Source organism: Lipotes vexillifer, unplaced genomic scaffold, assembly GCF_000442215.2.
Source record: "Lipotes vexillifer unplaced genomic scaffold, Lipotes_vexillifer_v1.1 scaffold1261, whole genome shotgun sequence".
Classification (NCBI taxonomy): Eukaryota; Metazoa; Chordata; class Mammalia; order Artiodactyla; family Lipotidae; genus Lipotes; species Lipotes vexillifer.
The window spans coordinates 828,520-840,249 of record NW_006796548.1 but is presented as its reverse complement, the minus strand read 5'-3'; the positions used below and the strand labels follow the sequence as shown (position 1 = coordinate 840,249).

Below are 11,730 nucleotides of genomic sequence, written 5' to 3'. Positions count from 1 at the left end.
CCGGTCGCCCCCCCCCCCCCCCCCCGCATAACGTACAATCCTAAGAAACTTCTTTCTCCTCCCCTCTGGTAGAGGTCAGGGGACATTAAGCCTAAGTTTATCCATCCCCAGGGTCGCGGGTGACGCCGGCACCATCACGCTGCGCTGTAAGCACCTGCGAGTGCTGCAGCTGGACATAGAGGGCGTGGAAGCGACGCTGGACATCGCCCGCTCCATTGAGGTTCGCCAGGGGTGCACCAGGGGCACTTAAGCTACCCTATCCCGTAACAAGGGGACTCAGCATCCAGTGTTATCGCGGAGCATAGCTAATGGCAAGGGGATGCAGGGTGTTCTGGAGTGCGTGGAGAGGCGGGAGCTGCGGAGCGGAGGGCTGGATTCCGACCTTTCCCAGATCCCTTGCCTTCGTTCCCCAGGCGCTGTCCTCCCTGGAATCGGTCATCACCTCCTTTCCGTTCTTCTACCGTCCCAAGGGCTTGAGATTGGGCGAAGCCTGGCACTTCCACCCACCCGAACGCTAGTACAAGCGAATAGCTCGCGAGGTCGGCGCAGTCGTGGGGGCCTGGGGATGTGGGAGAGCCGGGTCTGGAAGGGGCGCGGGGACAGGGCACTCACTGTGTGCCCTAGACCTGGTCTTCGCCCCTCCCTGTGCCGCAGACCACAGCGTGGCGGCTGAGCGAGGCGAACGAGGACTTCATCTTGTGCCCCAGTTACCCCCGCGCGGTAATCGTGCCTCGCGCCATGGACGACGATGCCCTGGCGCGCAGCGCCCGCTTCCGCCAGGGAGGCCGCTTCCCTGTGCTCAGCTACTACCTCGCTCCCAGCGGAACCGTGAGCCCCACCCCTCCCCAGAGCCCGCCGCTAGGACCCTCTGCGTCCCTTCTTGGCTCTTCTCTGCAATGGCCGGCCTGTTGGTTGCCCGGCTTCGGCCCGGGCTCCGACCCTATTCTGGCCCCGCCCACTCAGCTCAACCCTGCCTTCATTGATTCTGACCCCGCCTCTCTCCCTGGTTTCCGAGGCTCGCCAATCTCTGGCCCCACCTCCGGCTGGTCTGGGCCCCCTGAAGCCTTGTCCCTCTTTTGTCAACCCATGACCCTCCCACGTTCTACCCAGCGGGTCCCTCCTCCCTCTGGACCCACCCAGACCCGGTCCGACGCCCCCAGGGCTCCTGGGCTACGCCCCCTCATGCCCCATACAGCTTTAGACCCGCTCCAGTGTGTAAACCCGGCCTAGGGATCCCCTGAGCGAAGTCCCTGAACCGGGGCCTGGTGGGTACAGTTTCCGAGCTGAGTCCCTGTCCGCAGGTGCTGCTACGTTCCAGCCAGCCCCTGACCGGGCCCCAGAAGCGGCGTTGCGCTGAGGACGAGGAGCTGCTGCGAGCTGTGCTGGCGGAGGCTGGCCCGGGGTCCCGGGGCTTCATCGTGGACACGCGCTCGGCCCAGGCCGCCAAACAGGCCCGCATGACTGGCGGCGGCACCGAGGCCAAGGCCGCCTACCCGGGCTGGAAACGGCTGCACCGGTCCCTGGAGAGGTAAGGGGTCTTCCCATCCTCTCCTAGGTTTTTTCGTGCAGGACTCTTCATGGATGGGGGCAGGGGGAGGGCTGTCTTCTAGGAACTTCCAGGACTGTTAGGTCTTTCCTGGTAGCCATCCTGCCAGGTGGGCATGCCCCCACTGACAGAGCTCATTCCTCTCTAGGCACCCCAACTCTGCCTGGGTAGAAAAAGCACTTCTTTACATTGAACTGAAATTTCTCTTCCAGGAACAACCTCACCACACACAGACACATAGACACACACACACACACACACACACACACACACACACACACTGCACTGGTCCCAGCCCTGCCCTTGAGGGCTGTACCCGCACAGTTGTTATCTGCTCCCTCTGTCTCCAGGTGCTGGTAGAACCAAGAGAAGGTCCTGAGGGACTCTTGTGCTTTGTGGACTGCTCCCCTATCCAGAATATAAAACTCTGTTTATTCATTGATTTGGCCAACAATGACCCAGCACAGAGGCTGAGATGGTGGCCAGCCCAGACATGGTTGGAAGATCAGCAGTAAATGGGCAATTAGAATTCAGTATGAAAAGTAGCAGCACAGAAGAGGCACCCCTCTGTTAGAATAGGTCATCCTAAGAAAGCTTTCCTGAGAACAGGTGAAGGCACGGCAGGGGTGCAGGAGCAGGGAGCCTAGTCATTTGTTCTGTTTTGGAACTGCAAGCACTTCAGTGAGGTGGGAGTGAGGAGTGTGAGGTGGAGGCAGGGGAAGAGAGATGGAGGTAGAGAGGCTAAAGGGGTGACAGGGGCCAGAGCAAAGGTCTTGAATGCCATGATTATGAGATCAGAGCTTATCCTAAAGGCAGTGGGGAGCCACTGAAGGCTTTTAAACAAGCCTTAAAAAGTCTCAATTAGATTTTCTGGCAGGAGGTTACTGGTGATCTAGAGCAGAACAGTTCCTGGGAAGTAGGAGCAGATACCAGAATCTCAGGAGTATCGTGTTTCTCTTGTCAGACTGGTTCTCCCCAGGGGTTACTGTGTTGCTCCCATCAGACTAGGGAACATCAAGGGTACTGTGACACCTTCATCAAATTGGGGTTTCCCAGGGCATTCTGTTTCTCTAGGGGGCTATGTGACCCCTTCCCAGGCATTGCTATGCTTCCCCAACAGACTAGGTCTTCCCAAAGGGTCTTGGGTCTCCTCAAGTTTGGGGAAACATTTCCATCAGATTAGGTGGGCTCTCCAAAGGGCCCTGTGTCCCTCTTGTCAGATGGGCTCCTCTGAGGGCTCTATGTCTCCCTCACTGGTCTGGAGCATTTGTTCCTAGGCTATGCTCACCAGAGCTTGGGCTGGAGAAGGGATGACCAGACTCCCACTTGTGCAGGGGGCGGCCCCTACAGGAGAGCTTCGTGCGCCTGATGGAAGCCTGTGGGGACCCGGAGCAGAGCATGGACCGCTGGCTTAGTCGACTAGATGGCTGCCGCTGGCTGTCACATGTGAAGGAGGCACTAAGCACAGCCTGCCTAGCAGCCCAGGGCATGGAGTGGTAAGGCCCGCCCCCACCCTACAAGAAAGAGAAGAGGGCAGGGTGGGCAGGGCTCTCAAAGTCTGGGCACAAAACCACATCTCAATAAGCAAATACAGGTTTCAAATGGGCCCTTTCTATTCCTGGCCTGGCTACCACAGGCAGGGAAGGACAGGCCACTGTTGATAAGCCCTGGGCCCACAGGGAAGGGGCCTGCATCCTGGTGCATGGGGCCAAAGGCACGGACAGCACCCTGCTAGTGACTTCACTGGCCCAACTCATCCTAGACCCCTTGAGCCGAACCATGGCTGGATTCCAGGAACTGATAGAGCGAGAGTGGATCCAGGTAAGTGGTCGCCCAGCCCAGCCCTAGCCCTCCATCCAGAATCTCCACTTCCTTGTGCCCATCGCTCTGCCCCCTCCCCAGGCCGGCCACCCCTTCCAGCTGCGCTGTGCTCACTCGGCCTTCTCCCACACCTGCCCCAAGCACGAGGCACCCATCTTTCTCCTATTCCTGGACTGTGTGTGGCAGCTGGGCCGCCAGTTCCCGCTGTCGCTGGAGTTTGGGGAGGGGATGCTGTTGGCGCTGTTTGATCACTCCTATGCCTCCCCTTTCGGCACCTTCCTCTGCAACAGTGAAAAGGAGAGGTGAGCTAAGGGGGTGTCAAGGTGGGTCAGAGGGCAGGCACAGGACAGGGGTGGGTACCTGCTGCATTGGCAGCCTACTTTCTTAGAAGACATCTTCGGGAATTTGCTGGTGGACCGTGGTTAGGACTTGGCGCTTTCACTGCTGGGGCCCGGTTCGATCACTGGTTGGGGAACTAAGATCCCGCAAGCTGCAAGGCGCGGCCAAAAAAAAAAGACATCTTTCCCTTTCAAACGAGTTTCTCTCTTAGAAAAACTCGGAGTGTCCTCTCCTCTCCTACCTCCAGAGCTCACACTTTCCCCTAACTTCTGCAAAGCTAGAAATAAATGGGTCCATGGCCAATCCTTCAGACCTACCCCCGACTCTGTCCATAGCCAAGAACAAGTGCACTCCTAGCTTAAAAACAAAGACTGAAGGAGAAAGTTGCTGCCAAAGTCATTTCTGGGGCTCTCTACCACTTTGCAGGGTTGATTCTAGTGAAGCAATAGAGGTTGAATGCTGAGTCAAATTGTTTGGGCTCAAATTCTGGCTTCACCACTCACCTGCTGGGCGATCAAAAGCAACCCTGAATCTGTTTCAGCAGCAGCAAGCAAAGAATCATAATAGTCACAATAGCCTAGAGGTGGGGTGAGGGCATGTGTGAGGATTAGCTGAGTTAAAGTATGGAAAGTGCTTAGCACAGTGCCTGGCACACAGTGGGCACACGAGTGGTAGTTATTTTTATTATTTGGTTGGCTTGTTGCATATGCCACCAATGAGCTCCCATTAGCCATCTTTCTCTCATCAGACTGAGATGAGGGGAGGGAGGGTTCACTCCTAAGGTAGAGCTCATATTTAGTTATCTTTTGTTGCCCAGTGGCCTCCTCTCCACCATGTTGTTTTTACTAACTCTGCTTATCATCCAGGTTAGAAACTTATTTTTACCTCCCTCTCCCCCATCCTTCATATTTAGCTTTTCTTCTAAGAATTTATTTTTTTAAAATATTTATTTGGTTGCGCCAGGTCTTAGTTGCGGCTTGCCAGCTCCTTAGTTGTGGCATGCGAACTCTTAGTTATGGCATGTATGTGGGATCTAGTTCCCTGACCAGGTATCGAACCTGGGCCCCTTGCATTGAGAGCACGGAGTCCTAACCATTGCGCCACCAGGGAAGTCCCTCTACTAAGAATTTCTTAGCTTAGTCCTTTCCTGTCCAAGGCCCCTCCTACTACCCTAATCCAGACTTTCCTTTCCACATGGACCACTGGAACAGCTTCCTCACTGCTCTTATTATCTCCACTTTCATCCTTTTTTTTTTTAATTCATCAGTCTAGACCTATCAATATTCACCTTGGGCCCTTTCCCACCTTCTTGCTTTTACTCCTGTAGTTCCCCCTAAGTATTTCCATGTTTTTGCACACCTGGTGAACTGTTGCTGCTAGACCCAGCTCAAATGGCACACTCTTAATTAGCCGTCCCTGATCCTTTCAAAGCAAAGCTAAGCAGAACTCCTTAAGAACGAGGATTTTGTCTTGTTCCTGCTTTATTGTAGTGCCCAGTTCAGGATCTGACTGGCAGTAACATCTGCAGGAGAGGGTATCACTGCCCTGGGGGAGCTGTCACCCTACTAACCAGCGCCCTCACCCGGAGTCCCAGAGGGCATAGCTGAGTCTGGAAGCTCACTCTCACCCCCTCCAGATGCCTGTGTGAAGTGAGAACTCGAACACACTCCTTGTGGTCTGGGCTCAGTCAGCCAAAAGAGCAACGAAAACTCCGGAACCCGCTCTACGTCCCCAATCCCTTGGCCATCTGGCCCTCTGTGGAGCCCCAGAGCCTGCGACTGTGGCAAGGTGACCCCCTCTCCCTCCTCCTCCCTGGGGGAGTTCTCCCCTCTGCTCAGCTTCCTTACCTGTCCTCCTCCTCTTCCTCAGGCCTGTTTCTGCGCTGGGCTCATCCACCTGAGCCTTCAGAGGTAGCATGGGAGAAGGTGTGGCAAATAGCAACAGATCAGAAGACAGAAGGCTCTCAGCCAACAGGTTCAGCCTCTGAGCCCCAACCCTAAGTACTGGTCCTTGGATGGTGGTTGAGATGTTCCTGAAACTTCTTCAGGCCCCTCAGCACCTTTGGACCTTGAATGATGGTGCCTGCAACCCAGCCTAGCGCATAATACTGAAGTTCCAGGTCTGAAGTGTCCAAAGTGTAGGGAGAAGGTCCAAATAATAAAGGTATCCATGATTGGTATGAGCTTGCTGGGGTGTCACTGAGACGGGAAAGTGATGAAACTGACGAAATTTCTGACCAGAAACCATTTATTTCCAAACTAATTTATTTCTCAGAGTCCAAAGCCTTCTGTGAACCTGGCCCATATGGAGATCCGGCGTGTGTGTGTGTGTGTGGTGGTGGTGGTGGTGGTGGTGGTCGTGGTGGTATGCTGTGCTGTGCTGTGGTGTGTGTGTGCAGTGGAAGCTCGGAGTCCTAATCACTGGATAGCCAGGGAATTCCCAGAGATCCGGCTTCTTAAGCCTCAAACTCAAATTCAAAGTACTGTGGGTCGAAGTAGTGGATGCGGACATAACCATCTTCTCCGCCGCTGCTGTAGCTGGAAAGAGACAGGCAGGGCCCGGTCAGAGGCCTGCCCTGGGGGAGGCAGGCCTAGGGGGCAGGGCATGGGAAAGGGGCAGAGGCGGGCAGACCAGGGCTGAGCTCAGCTCCCTTCACTGGGCCCTACCTCTTGCCATCAGGATGGAAGGCAACACTGTTGATAGGTCCAAAGTGACCCTTGATTCTTCCAAACTCTTCTTCAAAGGCCAAGTGGAAGAACCTGGAGGAGAGAGCGGGGTGGGAAGTGACAGTTCATTCATTTTCCATCTCCTTCCAAAACATGTTGAGAGGTACCATTCCCCAAACACAAACTGTAAAGTGGGGAAACTGGCAAAAGGGGAAATGAATGTGAACAGAACAAGACAAAGTTGGGGGAAGATTGGACCCACACGTCTTCCTTACTATGTGCTGGGCAGTGCTCTAAGAGCTTAACAACTATTAAGTCATTTATTTTTATTTATTTATTTTTTTTGCGGTACGCGGGCCTCTCACTGTCGTGGCCTCTCCCACTGCGGAGCACAGGCTCCGGATGCACAGTCTCAGCAGCACTCCGCGCGGCATGTGGAATCTTCCCAGACTGGGGCACGAACCCGTGTCCCCTGCATCAGCAGGCGGACTCTCAACCACTGCGCCACCAGGGAAGCCCAAGTCATTTATTTAATCTGCAGAGTTTTATGAGGTAAGTATATTATCGTTGTCTTCCTTATACAGTCAAGGGTAATTGGGCACAGAGAACTACAGTGATGTGTAGAGCTTCAGAGCGAGCCCAAGAGTTCATGCTCTTAACTGCTATATTATACACTTGTCACAGGAGGGCCACAAATCTGGCTGCACTTCCTAGCAGCCAATGAATTAAGGGAAGTCTCTTTAGTTATATGGTTTGTGTCCATCATGAAGTTTCAGTTTGGAAGAGCTCCTTCCCCCTTTACCTGGCCTCGAACTTGCCAATCCTGGTAGAAGTGGTGGTTACATCCATTGCTTCCTGACCACCGCCCAGCACCACCTGAAGGGAAGAAGAAACTCTAGACAGGCCCAAAGGGCAGGCAAATCCATTTTCTGTTTTTTCCCCCTACCCCATAAACCTTTAATTATCTCCCACATCAGATTAGGAATATATTAAGGGTAAGGAACAAACATCCTTCAGCCACCTCCTACCCTGTCCCCTGGGGCTTCCCAATCATTCAGCCTTGTTGCTGCTCTGAGAATCTCCTCTCTGCCTGACACCATTTTCCCCCAGAGATCTTTTCTTAATTGCTAGACAAACAACTAGATCCTGGAAACATTCTGAGGCTTTAGCAAGAAGCTCAGGTGGGGTCCCTTACATGGTCATAGTTGGGAGAGAGGGCAGCTGAGTTGACGGGACGTTCTGTCCGGAAAGTCTTCTGGTGTTCAAGGGTTGTGGAGTCAAAGAGCTAGAGAAGGCAGGGGAGAAATCTGTAAAAGGAGCCTTCTTGGGGGGAAGTCGAGAACCAGGCTGAAGGGTGGGATCAGCCCCACTAGACCCCTTGCCCGGGCTCACCTTGGCTGTGTTGTCCTTGGATGCAGTGACAAACATGGTCATGTCCCTGGATAACTGGATGTCATTGATCTGCCGGGAGTGCTCCTTAATAGTCACCAATACCTCCCCAGACTGCAAAAGAAAGAAGAGTGAGGCTCTGACCAACCTGATCCTCACTACCCCACTGCTCAGCCAGGGTTCTGGACTGTTTCTTGTTCCATGAAGGGGAGGGGTCTGGGTTGGGGCTGCCTCAGTGTCCCCTGAATCAACATTTACTCCCACTCCCAAGCCCAACCTGGCCCAAGTGTGCAGGTTTTGTAAACACTGCTAGTTTACCTAGGAAAACACACACTTATGATGACACATCTACAGACCTATTAATTAATCACCATGTAACAGTAGAGAAGTTTCCGTTTAATCCTTCCAACAAATATTTATTGAATGGTTACTATTTGCCAAGCATTGTGCTAAGCACTTAGCAACACCTATTTCCTTTAATCCTCACAACAATCCTATGAAGTAGGTATTTGAACAGAAATTTTAAAAGGAATAAACTAAGGTTCAGAGAGGTGATGTGACTGGAGATCCTAAAACCAGTAAGAGGCAGAATCCACTCGCATCTCCTTTCCTCGTAGGGTCTTGGTCACAGTTCACGAGGACCACTGCTCGTCCATCCTTTTCTTAGGTCTTTTCAAAAGGCCGTCTCATCTCCCGATTTCCCTTCCCACTAAAAGAACCTGCTAGACTATGTAGTACAGAGTTTTAGAGTCTGCCCTTAAAAGTACTTCTCTGGGCTTCCCTGGTGGCGCAGTGGTTGAGAGTCCACCTGTCGATACAGGGGACACGGGTTCGTGCCCCGGTCTGGGAAGATCCCACATGCCGCGGAGCGGCTGGGCCTGTGAGCCATGGCCGCTGAGCCTGCGCATCCGGAGCCTGTGCTCCTGGGCTCCGCAACGGGAGAGGCCACAACAGTGAGAGGCCCGCATACCGCAAAAAAAAAAAAAAAGAGAAAGAAAAAGTACTTCTCTGTAGGAGTCCCCTGGCGGTCCAGTGGTTAGGATTCTGCGCTTTCACTGCCAAGGGCCCGGGTTCAATCCCTGGGCAGGGAACTAAGATCCTGCAAGCCAAGCAGCGTGGCCAAAAACAAACAAACAAAACTTCTCTGTGCCTCAATTTCTCTATCTAGAAAACAAGATTATTAAAAGCCCTGAGGGCGAACTTCCCTGGTGGCCCAGTGGTTAAGAATCTGCCTGCTGCCGATGCAGGGGACACGGTTCGAGCCCTAGTCCAGGAAGATCCCACATGCCTTGGAACAACTAAGCTTGTGCGCCACAACTACTGAGCCTGCGCTCTAGAGCCCGCGAGCCACAACTAATGAGCCCACGTGCCATAACTACTGAAGCCCAAGCGCCTAGAGCCCGTGCTCCACAACAAAGAAAAGCCACCACAATGAGAAGCCCATGCTCTACAACAAAGAAAAGCCACTGCAATGAGAAGCCCATGCACCACAACGAAGAGTAGCCCCTGCTCTCCACAGGTAGAGAAAGCCCATGCGCAGCAACGAAGACCCGACGCAGCCAAAAATAAATAAATAAAATTAATTTAAAAAAAAAAAAAAAAAGCCCCCAGTGATAATTCCCGGGCAGTCCAGTGGTTAGGACTCAGCCTCTCACTGGCATTCTCACTGCCGATCCCTGGTCCAGGAACTAAGATCCCACAAGCTGCATGGCGTGGCCAAAAAAAAAAAAAAAAAAGCCCTCCAGGTCACTGTAAGGATACTGGGACTGGGCCTTACCTGACTTTGAATGACAGGCACCTGGCCTGTGCTCTGTAAACATTTGTTAGATGATTAAAAGGCCTCAAGCACTAGGCCTCAAACAGAGACCCTCAGAAGACTGTCATTTCCTTTCCTGAGTTACTTTCACCTCTTCTGAGGGAAGAATGTATTTCTGTGTCCTCCATTAATTTGGACACATGGTAGGGACGTATCTGGCTCTTACATTTCAGGGAACAAGTACCAGCTTTGCAGTCAGGCCTACCTGGGGGCACAGATCAGCTCACTGTTTGCTATCATCAAGCGTTATTTATGTCTTTGCCCTTGGTTCCCATTCCCTTCCTGCAGGTAGGCCTGGTACTTTAGTGGACCACAGTCAGTGCTTGTTGAGTGACTGACTAACCTTTATGGTATTATAGTCCAGTATTCTTCAGAAACCCAGGCACCCACATCTGAAATCCGAGACAGCCTGGACTTTATACCCTTTTCCTAACCTCCATCTCATCAGTCACCTCTGAACGTCTCCTGTCAGGTAGTCCACATCCCCATGACTACTGCCTAGTTTATGTCCATTCTCCAAACTAGCCTGCGAGAGTTTTCTAAAGAGAAAACCTGATCATCCATAACCATTTGAAGATTACCTCCTGCCTAAGGGAAAATTACAACTCCTTTGTCTCCTGACCCGCAAACTATCTAGTCCTGGTCCCTCTCTTCCGGCTTGAAGCTCCATTTATTCTTCACAGATTAATGTACATGCCACCTCCTCTGTGACAGAGGGCACTTCCTGTACTTGGCTGAGACCTCTGTGGCGGCAAAACTCACAATCTGACCCACGTGCTAGCTGTTTGCCAGTCTGTCTCCCCCGGGGCAGGGCCCATGTCTGATTCACTTCTTTGTCCTCAGAGGCTAGCATGGGGCCTGGCACTCAGCAGTGGCAGGAGAATGCTTAACTGTGATCATTAGTAACATATCCTGAGTACTCTATGACAAGTTTTTCAAACATCTGATGTCATCTGATCCTTGAAACATCTTACAGATAAATAGGCTCCATGAAGTTATGTAATATGCCCAAGATCACATAATGAGAAAGGGGTGAAATCTGTATGTGAATCCAGCCCTCTTAACCACTGGGCTTATCCTGCCTCTCACAGAGAATCATTCTGATGGGCTTAGGCCTCACCCACCCCCTTACCTTGGCGCTATACTGGTTGAGCTCTCCGCCCTCATGGCCTGCAATGATGCACTCGCCAAGGGGTCCCCAAACAGCACTGGTGATCTTGGAGTCATTGCATGGGATCTTCATGTAGGGCTCGTTGCTGTCTGTGTGGAGCAGCAGATGTCAGGCCCTGGGCTCTGGAGTCGAGCCCTTCACCTCAACTCTAGTCCTGAGCCCCAGCACCGGCTCACCAATCTGGCTCGGATCCCGCAGGTCGAAGAAGCTCACGAAGCACTGGTAGCCCATCTGCTTGTCCGTGGAGAACATGATGATGTTGCCCCCGAAGTCAAAGCCACAGGTCCGGACTGCTGAATTGGTCTTGAGTAGGGCCAGCTGCTTCCCTGGAGACAGGCAGAGTGTGGGCTAGCCCTTGCCCACTGCAGGAAGGACTCTCTCTACACTTGCCTATTGGGATTTCCCTCGTGGCACAGTGGATAAGGCTCCGCACTCCCAATGCAGGGGGCCGGGGTTCTATCCCTGGTCGGGGAACTAGATCCCACATGCATGCTACAACTAAGAGTTCGTATGCCACAACTAAGGAGCCCACGTCCTGCAACTAAGGAGCTGGTGCAACCAAATAAATAAATAAATATTTTTAAAAAGCAAAACAAACAAAAAAATACACTTGCCTATTGTCACGTTGCACTGTTTCTCCTGCACTACTGACTCTAGTGCCCTCCCCCACTTTTTTCCTCACTGCTGTGCTTTGGCTCAAGTCTTTTAACTTCTCCCCACAGTCCCTCCTCAGACACCTGCCACTGTGGCACTCACAGTGGACTGCATTCTATCTGTCTCTGCCTCAGAATGCACTCTTCCACAGCAAAGTCCTGCTCTAATTTCTCTGTGTGTCCCCAGTGCCCAGCAAAGACCTGGGAGAGATCTGGATTACCAGTAAACATTTACTAAATGGAGCAGCTTAGGAGGCTCCCCTGTCTTCTGACTGTTCCTCCAATGCTCCCCACTGCTATCTGGGCTTGCTAAAGCTAAACACGCTCTT

The 11,730-nt window shown here is 52.7% G+C and overlaps 2 protein-coding genes across 2 annotated transcripts in view; one reads left to right on the top strand and one right to left on the bottom strand.

The window, feature by feature from the left end:
- The window catches only part of LOC103068958 (myotubularin-related protein 9-like), a 6,092-nt gene extending 386 nt beyond the window's left edge, over positions 1 to 5,706 (top strand). Inside the window, 9 exon segments of the mRNA XM_082931446.1 lie at positions 112 to 220; positions 414 to 539; positions 655 to 828; positions 1,302 to 1,528; positions 2,881 to 3,042; positions 3,226 to 3,367; positions 3,449 to 3,669; positions 5,343 to 5,494; positions 5,576 to 5,706. Of these exon segments, the coding sequence (XP_082787572.1) occupies positions 112 to 220; positions 414 to 539; positions 655 to 828; positions 1,302 to 1,528; positions 2,881 to 3,042; positions 3,226 to 3,367; positions 3,449 to 3,669; positions 5,343 to 5,494; positions 5,576 to 5,706 (1,444 nt within the window).
- Positions 5,707 to 5,956: 250 nt separating this feature from the next.
- EIF3I (eukaryotic translation initiation factor 3 subunit I) overlaps positions 5,957 to 11,730 on the bottom strand; it is a 9,182-nt gene continuing 3,408 nt past the window's right edge. Inside the window, exons 6-12 of the mRNA XM_007468671.1 lie at positions 10,925 to 11,074; positions 10,710 to 10,837; positions 7,765 to 7,875; positions 7,568 to 7,657; positions 7,175 to 7,248; positions 6,373 to 6,465; positions 5,957 to 6,243 (exon numbers count right to left, since the gene is read on the bottom strand). Of these exons, the coding sequence (XP_007468733.1) occupies positions 6,162 to 6,243; positions 6,373 to 6,465; positions 7,175 to 7,248; positions 7,568 to 7,657; positions 7,765 to 7,875; positions 10,710 to 10,837; positions 10,925 to 11,074 (728 nt within the window). The 3' untranslated portion in view covers positions 5,957 to 6,161. The remainder of the gene's footprint in view (positions 6,244 to 6,372; positions 6,466 to 7,174; positions 7,249 to 7,567; positions 7,658 to 7,764; positions 7,876 to 10,709; positions 10,838 to 10,924; positions 11,075 to 11,730) is intronic.